We start from the raw sequence: 18560 nt of genomic DNA, 5'->3' as shown, positions 1-18560 counted from the left end.
CTATGTTTTGACTGCAGTCAGTAGTGGAGATGTCAGCTACTTTAATTAAAAAATAAAGAAATAATTTCAAAGGATTCAAAAGAAGGGTAGAGCCAAAATGGTTGCACACAGAATGATGCATGATTATGAACAACAATGTAAAAGTTTTTTGTTTGTGTTGGGACTAAAGAGACTATAAGAACATTAATTTCTAGATGGAGATTGTATATGTTTTTGCCAACAGTTTTCTGCCACACACACCAGTAAAGCACCGTAACCCTTTTTTTATCCAAAGGTTGCATCTCTTTGTGGATCTTGTATTGACTAAGGTCTAATAATGATTACAAATCCAGCAATGTAACACTGACAATGAGCCCTAATAATCTGAAATAATAATCTAAAAATAAATGATAATCTGAGGTCTGTTGAAAATCTAAGTTCTTAAACTGGTCTTGAAACATTGCTTTTCTCTTGTGCCTTTGGCTGCTAATTTATCTTTCACTTTTTTGTTTTTATTTGTTTTTTGTTTCGTTTTTTTTCTTAATGAGATTTCATTGTGTTTATCTTTGTCTGCTGTAAAGCACATTGGGTTTACGTTTGTATGGAATGTGCTATACAAATACAATGAATTGAATTAATGAAATGAGGTGTCTTTTTATAACATGGGTAATAAATCAGATTTATATCAGTATTAGACTGACTAAAATGAAAATGAAGTGTCTTTCTTGTAGCCTTTTAAAACCTTTTCCCAAACGTTGTGGAAATACCAAAAAAAATCACACAAGCACCAATGAGACCTGAGTGGTGTCTAGTTTCTTCAGCGGACGTGCTCACTGCCTTGGAACATTCTCCTCTCTGTGCATGGATGTGTGTGTGTTAGTGTGTGTGTTTTTTTTAGTGTGTGTGTGTGTGTGTGTGTTTGTAGGCTGTATGTGTGTAAGCTGCCTCATATCGTGTTGATGACGACTGACTGCCATCGAGTCTGAGGGCGAACCAACTGGATTTAAAACAAATAAAAGCAACACTGCAGGATTATTTTTGGTTACTTTTCTAAGTGAGTGACCTCCTCTGTCCAAAGATAACGCCGCCGGGTCGGTCCAACACGATGAGCCAGCCTCGGCCGGACGAGTTCAAGCCTCCTCCGGAGTGCCCGGTCTTCGAGCCCAGCTGGGAAGAATTCAAAGACCCGTTTGCCTTCATCAACAAGATCCGTCCAATTGCCGAGAAAACTGGCATTTGCAAAGTCCGGCCACCTCCGGTGAGTACGGACAAAAAAAACGTTAAACCCCGTTTTTAAAAAAAGAAACCCGGACGCTGATGCTCAGCCGTTGAGTCGGCAGTTAGATGGGATTTAAAGGGACTATTCAACATGGCGGATGCACGGCTATGTTCATTCTTTGTGCTGCCACAGCTTAGCAACCTATTCCCCCCACGATTATTCTCAGTGTAGCTGTTCTTTTTTGTTGTTAGATTCACCCTACATGTGCATTAGCCAAAGACGTGTCCGCGTATTAGAATTGAAATAAAACCGTGGTTCACAGATTGTCAACAAAAGCCTTCACGGGTCCGATCAATGGGGGCCACTTAGCTAAAGTAGCATGCTAACGCTAGCTGATAGCTCACCAGCCAACCTGTCATAATTGACGCTTTGACAAATAGGTGGCAATGCGGAAGCCTCTCTGCTGTGGAGTTCATGATAATAAAACACAAAATAGGCGAGGGTGATCAAGCGTTTTGTTCCTTTTTGTCCCTTTAGAAGTCACGGAAGCCCCTTCAGCTGACTTAATTATGGATTATTTGTTGAGTAGCATCATGATGCAGTTGGGTCACACAGTGTACTTGTGACCCATCACTGCTCGGACAACTATGTGTGTGGTGTTGGACAAACTATGGTGGTTATTGAGGTGTGTTTAATGAAATGGCTCTTATAAATACTTAGATGTATGTTGTCTATTAAACAAATGACCCCACAATGAGACAAGAAGTACACTCTGTTATTGCACATTTTAGTCCATGCTCCAGGTGTTGGAAAAAAAGCGAGTTGTGACTCTCTTATTCGACACAGCAGTTGAGTTGTTTTGCAGGTTATTAAAGTGAACATTTCCTGTAGGTGAGCTGCTCTTCATGTATGAGCCTGTGTTGTAGGGTGTCGTCCTCCATGTTGGCTTTGTGGTAAGCTGTGCTGGTGAGTGAGTCTTCCATCTGGCCATTTTGTGTGCCAGTGGGGGATGTTGGCTACTGACTTTACACAACAACTAAGGTCTTTGGATCTTACTGGGAGGTATTACTGTGTTATATTTTTTTAAAAACATATTCATCAGTGCTGTGAGGTGTACATTAAAGATGATCACAGTGTTCTTTCTGTATCAGTGAGAGGTCTTTGTGCCTTTATGGCCAAACTTGGTTCCAAAATTAGTTAAAATATCTTTTAAGATAGTCGTACACATTTCTACTTTGGTGATGTCACCATTGGCAAATAATTTGAAAATTTCTAAAATTTGGGTCTTTTGAAACACAATTTTCACAGGGGCACCATTTTGAAGGGAAAGAAAAAAGACCATGTAAACAAAAGTTGTCAATGCCAAACTGAAACCTGCCGACTATATATAAAAAACACTATCCAGGTGACATATTCTGCTGTGATGACCTTCTCATGCCTTTGTGTGTATTTCTGTTGCTGTTTAGGGCTGGCAGCCTCCGTTCGCTTGTGATGTTGACAGACTTCACTTTGTACCTCGGATCCAGAGGCTCAATGAACTGGAGGTGAGTGGATTCAATCAGCCATCATTACATGACTGTATCTATGTTTTAGTAATGAAGCCATTTCATAAATGGAAACATTGATTTGATTTGGACCTCATGTTACTGTGCAGTCTGTGCTTCTGATAACAACAAACAGCGATGAATAACCTCGAGGGAGAGTGTTACATAACACAATAACTAATTTATGCTCGTTCCAAAGTCTAAATTCAAAGACATGAAACTATGGGTTGATGTTGTTTGTCTTAAACAACTTGATGCTTGGCCTGTCTCAAATGAAAGTGTTCCCTTTATTGTTCCCCAGAGATTGTTTTGGTTTTCAATGAATGCCTTCAATTCCTTTTCCCAGTTAATTTCCTTCGAATGAATCTATTTATAGCCGAGTGTTATTTATTTTTTTATTATGTCTTTTCCCAGGCACAGACCAGAGTTAAGCTCAACTTCTTGGACCAGATTGCCAAATTCTGGGATTTGCAGGGATGTGCCCTCAAGATTCCTCATGTGGAGAGGAAGATTTTGGACTTATATAAGCTGAATAAGGTTGGATATTAACATCACTCAACACTACTTTTTACATGCTGCCCCACTATGACCACCTTACAGTCTGATACGATTTAGTACAACAGCTCTGAATGTTCTGCTTTTACAATGGTAATAGATTGATATCTGTGTGATGGGAAGCATTCTCTTTAATAGTGTTTCAAATATTCTACGACCCAAAGAGTGTGAAAGCACCATCAGGCTGTATTTAGTTACAAAAGTAGATTTTCTTTTTGCAGTTGTGTTAGACAACATTTCTTTCAATATGTCTATATGTATGTATATATGAAGTGGCAGGTGATTGTATATATTGCTAGAAGCCTTAAAATGAGGTAACATAACTCACACCAGGATTGTACTGTAACCAGTAATTGTGTCTTTTCAGCTGGTAGCAGAGGAGGGTGGATTTGAAATCGTGTGTCAGGAAAGGCGATGGACTAAGATTGCGATGCAAATGGGATTCGCTCCTGGCAAAGCTGTCGGCTCGCACCTGCGAGGGCATTATGAGAAAACGCTCTATCCCTACAACCTGTTTCAGAGCGGAGCAAACTTGCTGGTGAGTTGGACACATGCTTCAATATGACGGCCAAACGGTGTGTCGCTCATCCGTCATTCAATCCCTAATAATACTTAAGTAGGTGTTTTAATACTGCCAGATATTTCATTTAAAATAACCAAAAAACTAGAATCGTTTTTATACACATTTTGTAGGAGCCCGTCAAAGATTCAAAGGAAGGATGAATTTCATGAAGACCTTTATTTTTCATGTGTATCTCACCAGTTGTCACGTTATTGCATCAAATATAAAAAACAAAGAGAGAGAGAGAGACAGAAATGGAAAACAAGCATTATTAGGATGTGCATGTCATGTGTTGGGCTGTAACTTGGTTTGGTTTTTTTTGGAGAGTCTACTAATGAGATCTGGTGCCGTGTCGTTTAGAAGCTTTTTCAGCCTAATCATTGAAATCATGTCGCGAGAGAGCTTTATCCACTGTTGTTGGATTGGTGCTGCGTGACCTCCTGGACAGGTCACTCTAAATTGTTTAATTACCCAAGCTCTCTCTTGCCTCAGGCACCAGAGGCAGCTTCCAAACTGATGCGTTTGGAGGCTGATCCTGAACTTGAAAAGGTATGTTTGTGTCGCGGTCAGAAGCCGCTCGGCCTCATAATTAACCCAACTGCATGGAACATTCTCAGTTCGCTGTTAGCTCGGCTTCTCCTTGTTGGTGCATTCGCAGATGTGTTGAATTAAAGCCCTCCTTAAGTCAGCCATTAACCAGTTTCACCATTAAAAAAAAAAAGAAAACCTTCAAGGAATGATCTGCAACTCTACAAGTCATTGTTGACATGTTCTTTTTCTTTCAGTAGATGTTCTTTTTTTTCCCTGTCCTTCTCAAAAGCTACTTTAATTCTGAAAAACAACCGACTCACACACACCTCCTGCCACTTTGATTCTTGACTGCTTGTTTGCCCTTCTTTTGGCTCTGATCTCTTCTTGGACGTAGCATGTTGCTCTTCACTTTCAGAGCTCCCTGTTTGGGTTGAACACTGCCTCTAACCGCGCTCTCACGGCCTCTTCAGCTGTGTGAATAGTTGACTCTGTCTTCCAGAGAGTATGTCCCTGTTCTTCCTGGTTTGTAGCTCCCAATACTTTGGTGACAGAACGTCCCTGTCAACGTTTTATGGTGCTGATATCTGAAATTGTAACCATAAGGAGATCCTAAAATGTACCCCACTGAACATTTCCACTTCCTGTTTTAGACACTTATGGTCTCTTACTGACTGCCTCGTTTCAGCATATTATTATTGTATTTTCATTGAGGCCCTCTGATGATTTTGTAGCTGTGATTTTAATACACGTGCTCTCTCCTATAGTGCGTTCAGAAGCCAGTCAAGCCAGTGGAGACTGCAGAAAGTGTTGAGAGTGTGGACACCAAGGAGCACAAGCTGCAGGAGCAGGCTCAGAGGCAGCCCGCCCAGACGCCCGAACCCTGTCCCAATGCTCGCAGGGCCAAGCGCATGAAGTGTGAGGTTAGTGCTTCTGACTCGAGCTGTCTTCAATGACCTCCTGCAATCTTTACTACCTCTAATACTTGCTCACACTCCCATCAACACTGAAGTCGTTTTGACGTTGCCTGCAGTTTGACGCCTCACTCTGTCTGCAGGCGGCCTGTGTGAAGACTGAGCCAGGTGAGCCCGGGGATAACAAGCCCAACCTGAGGCGCAGGATGGGTTCTTTTGTGGCCAAGCAGGAACCAGGTCAGATCCCCCTCCCAACGTGGACAAACACCTTCACTGTAACACGTCTGTAACCATTTGAACTTTTAGCATTTGTGTGTGTTGTAAGCAGTAGATTCATAGAAGTTCAAACTGTTGACAGACATTTGTAAACTTTTAATATTTGCCATTATAGAGCTTATAATGAGCTCTATATTCAACTGTTTGTATAATCCTTTTAAAGATAGCGGGGGGTTAAATCAAGTGTGTCTAAGTATAGAAGCACTATAAGTCCCATGTTTGGCACTGATGGAAGAAATGTCTCCTGCAGCAGAAAAAGAGATTCCCATCCCAGTGAAACAGGAACCAGTTGAAAGTAAAGAACCAGTAATTGAAGCAGAGAAACCCAAGTCACGGTACAAGAAATACGTCCCTCCCGTCCCTCCGAGTCCAGTGAGTAGATGCCTTTCTTCTTTTATTGCCTCTTTGGATGACATGTAGCTTCATTAGACACCGGCTTTCTGAATCAGAGTTGAATACGCTGGTTGTTGACTTAGTGCATCATCCGAAGTACAAGCTCAGCTTTCATCATTTCTCCTTAGGAGTAGCCTTTCAGAGCTTGTGCTCGGGCCGTTTCTGTTCGTCCTGGACTCCACAGGATGCACACATAAAAACCATAGGACACAATATTTATTAAACTAGACTGAACCAAAGACAAATAAACAGAATAAGAAGTATTTACAGGAGGAATAAGGCCTCAGATGATACATTTTCACAGAGATACTTTGGATGTCATTTTTTACAGCATTATGGACGATGTGTTGTCTGAAAGCTCTCTCATGTATCATGGCACAGGAGGATTTACAAAGTTTAGGAAATAAGGGAAAATTAGGTTTTACAACAGATTATAACAATGTCATAACCCAGAAGGAAAATGATCTGCAGAATTAGAAGTTCAAACCCTTCACTTAATGCGTGGAAGTGTAGATGCATTTACAGTAAGACCAAGAAAGTGAGCGCTCAAACCTACTCAGGAAGTGGTTAGAGATGCAGGCTAGCCCGGTGTACTCTTCACTCCTTAGTGTAACAAAGAAAAGATGTTATTGCAGTCTAATCTCCTTCATCCTTAAAGTGACCCTGACGTGCGTCCTCTCTACTTGTGATAACCAGCAGCTGAAGTTGCTGCAAAAAATGAAATAACTTTGTAATTAGCAGTTTATTCTCTGTCTCATTAAAGCAACAAGGAAAAATGGCTCCAGTGATTCCTACAGAAACAATCACACAGCAGGTAATGTGTCCGAATCAGGTCCACGTGTAAATAAAGTGTCTCAAACCTCATCTTGAGTATGCACAGCTGTAATTAGGATGTAAAGTGTAAATGGGGGCTAAAGTTAGACAACCTGTTAAAAAATATCATTGCTTTGATTTGAGGTTCCACTTTTCAAAGAATTCATCTTCAAAGATTTTTGGGGGAAATTGTGGTTCTTTTTGTGACAGCTTCTTTTTTTTTTTTTTTTTTCAGTCATCATGACTCTGAAAGCGATTTGCTCAAAATGTCCCTTTGTTCTCAGGTGGATCTGGTTGTGTGTCTGGTGTGTGGCAGCGGGGGAGAAGAAGACCGCCTGTTGCTGTGTGACGGCTGTGACGACAGCTACCACACCTTCTGCCTGATCCCCCCTCTGCACGACGTCCCCAAAGGAGACTGGAGGTGCCCCAAGTGTCTGGCTCAGGTGAGGACAAACTGTGATACCTCCTTCAATGTGATGCAAATTGTCTCTTGAGTATTGAGCTCTGCCAAGTTATCCAAACAACAAGAACAACAAGTCTGTCTACTCCTCACTGATGTCTTTTTTTTTTTTTTTCCCCTCAGGAATGCAACAAGCCTCATGAGGCGTTTGGCTTTGAACAAGCGTACAGAGACTATTCCCTGCGTGCATTTGGACAAATGGCTGATGCGTTTAAATCGGACTACTTCAACATGCCAGTTCATGTAAGCAGACGGCTTTTTCAGGGTGAATTTTCTCTCTCAGAGAGTATTTTAGGTTTGACCGAAATGTCTCCTTCATGGGTTGCTTTCAGATGGTACCCACAGAGCTGGTGGAGAAAGAGTTCTGGCGTTTGGTTGGAGCCATAGAAGAAGACGTTACTGTCGAGTATGGAGCTGATATCGCCTCGAAGGAGTTTGGGAGCGGCTTCCCCATTCCAAACGGGAAGTTTAAAGTTTCCCCAGCGGATGAGGTATGCCCGTAAAAAAAGATGCATTCTGTAGCCCCATAGCAGAATAAAGACATTAAAATACAGCACAGAGATATTATCCTTGATTTCAACATAAAACATGCTGACTGCATAAATATGAAGCTTATTAGCTTTACTCTGTGCTGTATCAATCAATCACTGATTGATAAGCATGACTGCTGGGCCATCAGCACCCTGAGTAATGATGATTTTTGTTTTCCTGTTTTGTGATCTTTAAGAAATGTTCCTGTGTTGGATTGTGTGTTTTCCACTCATTGGTTGCTTGTAAACAATAAAGGATCTTTTCATGCTCTTTGTTTTGCAGAAATACCTCAAGTGTGGCTGGAACCTGAACAACCTGGCAATGATGAAACCTTCTGTGCTGACTCATGTGACAGCTGACATCTGTGGGATGACCCTACCGTGGCTTTATGTGGGCATGTGCTTCTCCTCTTTCTGCTGGCACATCGAGGATCACTGGAGCTACTCCATCAACTACCTCCACTGGTACTCAAAATAAAATAAAACAGTGATATGATGGCGAGCATCAGACCCAGACCTTACCGTGTTTGTTTCATTTCAACCTACATCTTGTTTTCATCTCATACACCAGGGGAGAGCCCAAAACCTGGTACGGAGCTCCTGGTTTTGCAGCAGAACAGTTGGAGGAGGTGATGAGGAAACTGGCCCCGGAGCTGTTTGAGTCACAGCCTGACCTGCTGCACCAGCTGGTCACCATCATGAACCCCAACACCCTCATGGCCCACGGGGTCCCAGTATGTTTTTTTTTTGTTTTTTTTCCCCCACATGCAAAGATGTTCACTGTCTATTTATCTGCAGTAATGCACAGCCGAGGTAGACGGACAGCTAGAGTCTTTAACAGGGACGTTAATCATGCTCTTGGTCTCTCCTGTCCTTCAGATTTACCGAACAAACCAATGTGCTGGTGAGTTTGTCATCACATTTCCCAGAGCCTACCACAGCGGTTTCAATCAGGGCTTTAACTTTGCTGAGGCGGTCAACTTCTGCACCGTGGATTGGGTATATACAACCTTTTATGTGTGTTGTGATTTATTACACAGAGAGAGAACTGCCCGTTTAACCCTTTTCTTTCCTCTGTGGAACTCCAGATGTCTCTGGGCAGGCAGTGTGTGGACCACTACCGTATGCTGCACCGGTACAATGTGTTCTCCCACGACGAGATGGTGTGCAACATGGCCACCAAAGCAGACACACTCGATGTGGTCCTGGCATCAGCTGTGCACAAAGACATGGTCGCCATGATCCGAGAGGAGAAGCTATTAAGGGAGAAAGTGAAGAAGATGGTAGGATAGGTCCCTATAAGCATGTCAATACAACATGACGTTTTGTATTGATTTTCTGTTCTCGACAACACTTCCACGTTAAACAAAGAGCGCCGTGTGTACAACGCGAAGCACATGTTGTCATCTCTGCCTGATTCTTTGCTGTTGTCCGACCCCTTCAGGGCGTGTTTCTTAGCAAGGAGGCTAAATACGATCACCTCCAGGATGATGAGCGGCAGTGTGCCAAGTGCAGGACCACCTGCTACCTCTCGGCCATCACCTGTCTCTGTAACCCAGGAGTGCTGGTCTGTCTGCACCACATCACTGACCTCTGCTCCTGCCCTGTCACCAACTACACACTGAAGTAAGTCCCTCTGGAGAGCATCTGTTAATCTCTGTTAACATGGCGTGTATACATTGATACTGTGTGTCTATGAAAATGTCATTTGTTATTATTGCTTTGTGTCTCGATAAAGTCGTGCTTCTCTCCTGTCTGCAGCTACAGATACACACTGGATGACCTGTACCCCATGATGAATGCTGTGAAGCAGCAGGCCGAGCTCTATGATGACTGGTCTGCCCTCGTGACAGAGACTCTTGAGGCTAAACTGGAAAAGAAAAAAGGTAATTCCAGATTAGAAAACCCAAAAAAAGAAAGAATATTACAAGCAGGCTGCTTCATCATGAGAACCAGCAGCACGCTGTGCCCCGTTTAGAATCAAATAAAAGTAATGGAGCAGTTTTCGTGTTCTGCTGATCTGACAGTGGTCGTAAAGCAGTAAGCTCGGATGAAGCTGTGGCACACATCATGTTTAATTGACGTTGTTTTAAAATGACAGCTCCAGGACACAGATGTCACATTCAGTCCCCCTCAATTCCTCTCTCACTGTCTGTGGCCTCGTCCGCTTCCATCTCATGTTGGAGACACCTAAGAGGAGAGGAGGAGAAGCTAGGAAAGGATGTAAGGATGAGGACTGAGGAATATAAATAGGCCTGTATATTTCGGACCATGTGGGTTGATGAGCAGAAGTGAATTGAACTGTATCGTGTAGAGTTCAGGCCTGTGACGCGTCTCTGCCTCTACTTTATTTTTAACCTTATCTAACTCTGTCAGCAGCATATTAGAAATACTCCAGGTCCTGCAGTAAAAACACTTTGATGAGATGTCTTTTGTCCTGGTTGATCACGTGATGCAGCTACAGCGTCTCCTCTTCTGTCACCTCCTCTCTCAGACACTTTCCCTCCTCAGTGGAGAAAGTTGTTTGTGACTGCCGGTGTAAAGCAAACTGTCACGTTTGTCTGGTCCACACCAGAATTTTAAACTTGGGTATGATGCAAGTCAAAGTCCGACTATATTGATTCCTGTTACCATGACAACTGAAACAGAGCTCCCAGACGAGGCGCCCAATGTTGGGAAAATTATTTCGCAAAATTGCAAACAAAGTCCACCACACTGTCTCTTTATGATGCTGTTGATCAAAAGATTGTGACAACCCTACTTTAAGACTGCAAAGTAATAAGCAAATTTAATACAAGTGAATATTTAATGAATGATTTGAAGCACATAAGAATGAAGGCAGCTGAATCAGCATTTAAACAGATCACTCAGACTCTTTTACTCTGCTGAGTCTCTGCAAGAATGGGCAAATAAATGAAAGCGATGTCTGTATTAAGGTAACATTATAACATGTCTGACCCCTTGTATATAACTAACTATAACAGATGAGTAATCTTGACTGGAGAGGGAAAGGATGAAGAACGAGCAGAAGCTGCGTATTTAAATGTTGTATGTCTGCCTCCTGTTCGTCTGATGTTCTCTCCTCAGGTCTGCCAGTGTTTCGCTCTCTTCTTTCTGCATCTGAGTCCAAGCTGTTCCCTGACAATGACCTGCTGCGTCGGCTACGTCTGGTCACGCAGGATGCCGAGAAGTGTGCCTCTGTGGCACAGCAGCTTTTAAATGGAAAGAGGCAGACCAGGTAGGATTAACACCCTCTTACTGCAGCGGATCAGTTTATAGATTGGCTGTCTTCACGTTTCTCAATGTGTTTCTTTAAGTCGGGAAATCTTATTAGCGCCTTTTAATGGGGTTCACATTCTTAATTCAGCGTGCTCTCTCCCTCAGGTATCGCTGTGGGAATGGGAAATCCTGCAGCCAGCTCACTGTGGAGGAGCTGAGTTCATTTGTTCGGCAGCTGTATAACCTCTCCTGCAGTCTCCCTCAGGCCCCCCAGTTGAAGGTAAGGCAGCGAGGATGGACGCAATCTGTAACCTCACTCAAGTTTTTTTCACTTTTGCTCTCCTGAAAAACGTCCAGGACAGGCTGACCCTGACATCTTCAGTAGATGTTCACTTGAGCACTTCACAGCGAGAGACTGGCTGCTCTTTGATCATTACATTGTAAAGACATCCGCGGCCAACATATACAAACAATCATTTGTTTAAATCAACTTTTAATTCTGGTGTTGACTAGTGAGGGTGATGACGGTTACATTTTAGTAAAATAAACACACACCCCTAGAGTCAATGCTATGTGTCATTAATAATGAATGGCACATACACAACAGAGTGTTCTCACAGAATTAAAGACTGAGCATAGGTTTAGTCTGCTCAGTGTCTCCTCCTCTTTAGCCATCTCTGAAAACGACTGTGAGGGTGTTTTATTCTGAATACCTGGATTCATATCTTTCTGTAGGACCTCTTGAATCGCATCGAAGACTTCCAGCAGCACAGTGAGAAGGTCCTGGCAGACAAAGTCCCCAGCGTGGCCGAGATCCAGGGCCTGTTGGACGTCAGCTTCGACTTTGACGTGGAGCTCCCGGAGCTGCCCCGTCTCAGGGTGCGGCTGGAGCAGGCGCGCTGGCTGGAGGGGGTGCAGCAGGCCAGCGCTCATCCTTCCAGCCTGACTCTGGAGACCATGAGGAGGCTCATCGACCAGGGAGTCGGCCTGGCGCCCCACCCCTTAGTAGAGAAAGCCATGGCCCGCCTGCAAGAGCTGCTCACTGTGTCGGAGCACTGGGAGGACAAGGCGAGCAGCCTGCTGAAAGCCAGGTGAGGGCAGCACTGACTGATCTGTGGTGATGTGAGCCTCTGAGCAACCACGGGGTAAAACATCCAAACAAAACATGAGATCACTTCTTCGTACTTTGTATCATAGCTGTTGCCTCATGTCCAGGTATTTGCGCTGATTGTAAATGATAAATGTTTTTAAAACATCAGTGCGCCTATTTTGCTTCATTTAATTCCAGCTAAAATGCTGCTGCTAGAATATTCGACAAGATCAACAAAAAGTGAGCATCACGTTTAGTTCTGCCGTCATTCCACTGGTTCTCACTGCTGTTCAGTATTAACTGTCACAAAAGCTTTTTTACAGAAGATTTAATGGCATGGCTGTCAGGAACATGCGTCTTTTCTTTCTCCAATGGCAGAGAACAAAGATTTCAACAGGAGCTTAAATTAATCCATTTTTCTAAAGCTTACCTCCCTCTACCACGCTTAGTTTACTGCAGCTTTAAAGATTGAGTTTCAAAGAACTATTATAACGTTATCAACGATTCTCAAGATGAATCCATTTTAAGAGTTGATTTTTTAAAACATTTTGAGTTTTCTTTGCACCACACACTGACCATGTTGAAAGTGTCGATGTTGTTCTTGATGCGTCATTGTCCTGCTTTATTACCTTCACTTTCTAATGTGTTTTTTTTTTTCTGCACACCACAGACCTCCGCACTCCATAGAAACTCTTAGTGCTGCTGCTGAAAAGGCTTCTGCCGTCCCCGCTTACCTCCCAAACTGTCTCCTCCTCAAAGACTCCATCGGAAAAGCACAAGAGTGGCTTCAAGAAGCTGAAGAGCTTCAGGTTAACACTCCCACCGAGCTAATGACCTGCTGTCTGTTTCTCTGTTTTGGGTTTGTGTTGGACTTTAAAATGTCGTTGTCTTTTCAGGCCAGTGGCTGTGTCCTGATGATTGACAGCCTTTCTGACATGGTGCTGAGAGGACAAGCCATCCAAGTCCACCTGGAGCCCTTAGATCGGCTCGAGGCTTTAATGGTAGAAGTACAAGAATGGAAGGATTCTGCAGCTGCAACTTTCCTTCCGAAAGACTCCACCCTCACTTTACTGGAGGTAAAATCTCAAGTTATTAGAGTAAATAAGCCCACGAGGTAGAGACTGTTGAGAAGTTTCAGGAGTTGTATGTTTGCCTAATATAAACATTTGTCTTCTTAAACAATCGTCAACTATTTGCAGCTCAATTTTTATTTTTTATTTAACCAGGTAATTAACCCATTGAGATCAAGATCTCTTTCACAAGGGTGACCTGGCCAGGAGGGCAGCAGCACACGTCATGATAAATAGTACATGATTAAAACAGTTTACAGACAATAAGTTAAGAAAAAACAACAATTGCAACGAACAGATCAGTTTACAGATAAAGTGCATAGTCGTGATGACAGGTTACGATTCAGACGCACAGACACTGTCCGATTTGTCTCGCGTTTTTTGTCCTTTAAGATCGAGCCAAAGGCTTCAAGTGAAATGAGATTTGAAATTTATATCGAATGTGGTCACAGCTGGTTGATGGCTGGAGTTCGTACACAACGTAGTCACAACATCCTGACAATCGGATGAAGATTTTATTAGCAGCACAGCAGCTTGTGAATGACAGACTCATAGACATACAGTCTCACCCAGGCACGTTTAAATGTCATTACATCCAGTGTAAAAGGTGCACTACAAATGTTTTCATCTCAAAAGATGTCTGTGTGATTTTATAATGAACCCTCATTTGGTTTCATGATAGAATATGTTACTGCCACGTGTTCCTTTGCAGGCTTCACCAAAAGATTTGTGTGTAGAGATAACGATGAAGGAAAAAAGATGTGCTGGACTTCACTCGTCTTGGCTGCTTCGTGCAAAGGACTGACAGTTATTTTGTTCAACACAGGTCCTGTGTCCAAGATGTGAAGTCGGAAATGTGGGTTCTCCAAAGAGGAAAGCAAAAAAAGGAAAAGAGTCGCCGAAAAGCAACAAGAAGAAAACGGCACGGCTCAACACTCCCAGCGATGTGGAGAAAGCTCTTTCAGAGACCAAGGATTCTACCTCTGCAGTGAGTGTAGTCAACACAGTAGATGAATAAAGCATCAGTATAGGAAGGTGTTTGACTCACTTTGTGTTTCTTTTTTCACCAGATGGCAACTCTGGAGGAGCTGCGAGTACGGGAGATGGAGGCTTACTCTAATCTCAGGGCAGCTAACGAGTCAAAGCTCCTTCCCACAGCCGACAGCATGGACCTGAAGGTGTGCGTCTGTCAGAAGGCGCCCATGGGTGCAATGCTACAGTGTGAACTCTGCAGGGACGCCTTCCACAGCGTGTGTGTCAGAGACTCCTCAGACTCGTGTGAAACACAGCCATGGCTCTGTCCGCAGTGCCAGCGGTCAGAAAAGCCCCCCATGAACAAAGTCCTCTCTCTGCTGGCGTCTCTGCGGCGGTTGGGAGTGCGACTGCCAGAAGGCGACGCGCTTCAATATCTGGTCGATAGGACGGTAGACTGGCAGCACCAATCACAGCTGATCTCACAGTCGTGTAACCTCCCAGAACTAGAAGAGAGACCAGGAACCCCTCCGGTTTTAACCCGCTGGGCATCTGGAAGCAACGACATCCACAACAACTCTCAGGTTATTCTTCCTCTACTTCTTCATGACAATTTGTTTTCTCAAGCTGCTGAAACGGTTTGCAGATGTTAACTGTGAGCTTGGATTTGTTTGACACAGGCTCCATGTTTGACTCCAGAGTGGAATAGGACAAGCCACGCACAGACCGTCTTCTACACCGAGCAGAGATGCATCCCGCTGCAGGGTCAGTGTCATCCTACTCCGAGACTTCACAGAGAAGACGTTTATCAGGGATGATTGTCCAGCTGGGTTCTTGACAGGAAATCTGACAGCCCGACTCATTAAAGGCTCTTTGGCCGTAGAAATCAGCCAAATCACGTCTACCTGGTACACAGGCAGACATTTCTTCTGCAAGTGAGCCCGGTTGGTTGTAAAACTTGATAAATCAGGAAGCCGAGCTGAAGGCGGGATTGAGCAGAAATAAATAAAGCAGGCTGTCTCTGACTGATGTTCATCAATCTCACATGAAGCCCTTCATACATGAATTATGAAACAAGAGTGCAACTGTCTCTGTACACTTTGAAATGAATTAAGTTTATTGAAGCCTGAAATGATATGATACAATGTGATGCACTTAAATTTTCCACTTGGGAAATGTATCTTTAACTCCATTACTACAGCCTTAACAAACATCATTCCAAGAATAGAAGTGGGCACTGGTGATTTTAAACGCTTCAGTTTGGATTGGGGGGGACTCGGTATCATCTGCCAGACGGTAGAAGCTTGTCCTTCAGAGGGGAAGATATGGGATTTGATTTGAACTCTCTGCACTTCCTGAGTTCAGACTGCTAATAACTTGAATGGAAGGTGAGGTCTTCTGTCCCCTTACCGTCACGATCAGCACCAGACAAAAACTTGGATAAATTGCTGCTTTCAACATTGTGTCGCTTACTGAACTGCTCCCCACTGTTGGGACCGTAAGGCTTAAAAATGTGAAGATTATTATTGTTGATGATCTTCAATCATCTGTGCCACAGGTTTAAGTCAGGAACTGGAGGAACTGATGGTGGACGGGCTCCTGCTGCAGGTGTCTCTGCCAGAGGTCCAGAGCCTCTACCACGTTTTATTGGACAGAGCCAGCAGCCAGCAAACCAACAGATGCACTTCACCGCCACAGGACGAGTCCACAGACTGTGACCAACACACGCAGTTCAACACTCAGGGAAAAAATCTGCCACTCAACCAGGTTTGAACTCTTTCCCCAAGATAGACCAATCGCAGAACTGCACAAAACTGCCTCACAGACGGTTTGAAAGTTTATATTTATGTTTGCTCTCTATTGCCAGGATGGCTTTGTCAGTGTGATTGGCTCAGAAACGAAAGCAAAGCGGCATCTGGAGAAAGAAGGTTTGGATGCGGAGCACAGGGAGAAGGTCAGAAAGCACTCTCACAAAAGACAGAAGATGAATAAAAAGAAGCTGCAGCGCAGGCCGACCTCGACCTCGTCCTCGCCGCGCTCTGACTTCTCCCAGTCTGACGACTCTGACGAGGAGATGGCTGTGTGTCCGGCAGAGAGATGTCAACTCCCTGAGGGAGATGAGGTGAGAAACCACGTGAAGCCTCAATGTTGTGCTTTTTCTCTGCAGGGATCGTTTACCTGAAACTTCAGGTACTTCAAATATAATGTGACAACATGGTAGATTTTATACTCCATGAACCTGAATCATCTTTATGAAATGTAGGCAATACATGAGAAATCATTGCTCCGAATCGGTTGCTTTTTTATTGACATTTGTACATTTGCACATACAGAAATGTGTTTTGATGCAAAAACCATTTACAAGGGAAATGAAGCAGACAGCAAGAACTTACATAGAATTAAATAATTAATGATGAATGTAATTTCCCTTAAAATGCAGAATCAACGATGCTGATGAAGAAGTTGATTTGCACAACATCTTTCAACAGAAAGAGGAAGTCAGGCAATGACGTGTCACTTATCTGTTCACAGGTCACAGGGTTAAATCCACTATCTGAAAGCATCTTTGTGTGTGTGTGTTATTTTCTGCAGGTGGATTGGGTCCAGTGTGACGGCAGCTGTAACCAGTGGTTCCACCAAGTGTGCGTCGGCGTTACGGCTGAGATGGCAGAGAAGGAGGACTACATTTGTGTCACGTGTACGATGAACGATGAACAGATGAGCAAATGAAGAAAAGGTTGTTGTTTTTTTCTCCCCCTGAAGGACCGCTTAGATGTCTGCCCTGTCGTCAGTCTGTTTATCGAGCCACCAGTCTGAATGTGTTGCTGATCTTCTACTCCCCCCTCAACCCCCGTCCTGTCCCGTCTGTCCGATCCCTTTTGTAACAACGGTGCTATCTCCTCTTTGACTTGTTGTCCAGAACTATAATGTTTAGTTATTTTTTTTGTATTTTTACACATATATATATTATATATATTTCTCTCTTCTTATGAACTGTTTGTGGTTGTCTCAATCGGGGGAAGAAAAAAAAACCGGGATGTGAAGTGTGCTGCATGGGATTCCGTTACATCAGCGCAAAGGAGTCTTACAACACAACGCACCCAGTAACGAGGGTTCATATTATTGTCTCTGGAACCTCCTTGCATGTTAAACCAGAGCTGACGGGACAGAAATCAAGGCTTTCATACACTTTCCCCCAGAATAAAAAAAAAAAAAAAAAAGACTATTGCTTTTTTTTTTTTCTTGAAATCCAGTGTTTAGTACCTGCATCTTAATTATATAATTATTCCCCCTTTTTTTGTAGAATAGTTTTATTTATCTGAGCAATAATTTTTGTCCGAATTGACTTTAATGGCTTGATCTTGGCTGAGTTGTGTTGATGCTTCAGAGATGGTGTTGTCATGCACAGAAAGCTACACGTGGATGGATTACAGCTGTGGAGTGAAGCTGTAGCAACAGAGACACTGCTGACGTGACCCCGCAGAGCGTTACTGAGAGAAGGACCTGGGTTTAGCTGAAGATGTTACAAGTTTATATATTGTGGAATAAAAACCTTTTGTTCTATTGACAAGTCTCGCCTTTTCACTTGACCGTGTGTTAAAATAAAGCGCCACAAGATGTTTTCGTAAATGGGGTCTTAGCGCTCACTCGGTTACTCCAGAATGTCTTTGCTTATGTTTCAATGTGATATGAAGTGTTTGCGGGGTATTGAAGCACTTCTTGCATTGTTTGTTAGAAAACTGGAGGGCCTGCATGTCAGCATTACTTGACAAATTCTCAACTGATTAAAGCTGAGTGTCTCCACCTTGAACTCCGTGATCCACTTTGTCAGAGAGCACATTCTGGCTGCAGTAGAGGTTGCAGGTTAAAATCTCATTTTAAGGCACTAATAAGTCAGACTTGTTATTGAAGTTACTGTATTAAAGGTAAATGTACTTCTTTAGATAGAATTTTAATTTATCAATAAAGAGGTTGTAGAAGAAAACCTTTTTTTTTTTATTTTTATAAAGAACACAATTGACTTAAATGCCTTGGGTGACCATTAAAAAAACAAGCACGATTGTTCTTAACTTCCCTTTGATGACTTCAGAGCTCAGCAGGACTTCTTTGGCTGTGAGGGGTAAAAATGTGTGCTGTGTGCCCGGTGTTTTAAAAACATAGACTTACTTTCAAAGTACCGTAGTGTTGATTTCCTTTGAGTCTTTGTGTTTTAGGTCATTTCTTGCAGCTTGTTTAGCTGCACAGGAGCCAATGAGCCCCTTCTCTACTCACTCTGCAGGCCACATAGAAACAGGATCAGAAATGTGCACACCAATCAGCATTTATTCACCTTCAGTTTGTCCAGTGTATCTGAATCCTCAATAATTAAGCTTAATGCTCGAATGCATTGGTAGTGTGATGGCCCACTATAATCTACTTCTCACTGAGGGGGGAGC

General features: G+C 43.2%; 1 protein-coding gene across 5 annotated transcripts; it reads left to right on the top strand.

The window, feature by feature from the left end:
• Window positions 1-808: 808 nt before the first annotated feature.
• kdm5bb (lysine demethylase 5Bb) lies at window positions 809-17695 on the top strand. Of its 5 annotated transcripts, XM_079359008.1 has the most exons (30): window positions 809-1237; window positions 2665-2742; window positions 3157-3279; window positions 3665-3835; window positions 4352-4408; window positions 5155-5310; window positions 5445-5538; window positions 5828-5949; window positions 6734-6784; window positions 7068-7226; window positions 7367-7486; window positions 7576-7734; window positions 8057-8238; window positions 8345-8507; window positions 8653-8772; window positions 8862-9056; window positions 9218-9399; window positions 9535-9659; window positions 10861-11011; window positions 11158-11272; window positions 11728-12083; window positions 12753-12891; window positions 12979-13158; window positions 13979-14140; window positions 14223-14708; window positions 14805-14889; window positions 15683-15891; window positions 15992-16246; window positions 16717-16861; window positions 17534-17695. In XM_079359008.1, the coding sequence occupies exons 1-29, from the start codon at window positions 1085-1087 to the stop codon at window positions 16852-16854; spliced, it is 4686 nt and encodes a 1561-aa protein (XP_079215134.1). In that variant the 5' UTR covers window positions 809-1084; the 3' UTR covers window positions 16855-16861; window positions 17534-17695. The 5 variants fall into 5 exon arrangements, with proteins under 5 accessions (XP_079215134.1, XP_079215135.1, XP_079215133.1 ...); XM_079359009.1 differs by having other exon boundaries at window positions 5831-5949; window positions 16717-17695; XM_079359007.1 differs by having other exon boundaries at window positions 16717-17695.
• The last annotated feature ends 865 nt before the right edge of the window (window positions 17696-18560 follow it).

This window comes from Symphodus melops (assembly GCF_947650265.1).
Source record: "Symphodus melops genome assembly, chromosome: 13".
Classification (NCBI taxonomy): Eukaryota; Metazoa; Chordata; class Actinopteri; order Labriformes; family Labridae; genus Symphodus; species Symphodus melops.
Note: the sequence above shows the minus strand (reverse complement) of the source record. Positions and strands in the feature narration are given on the sequence as shown.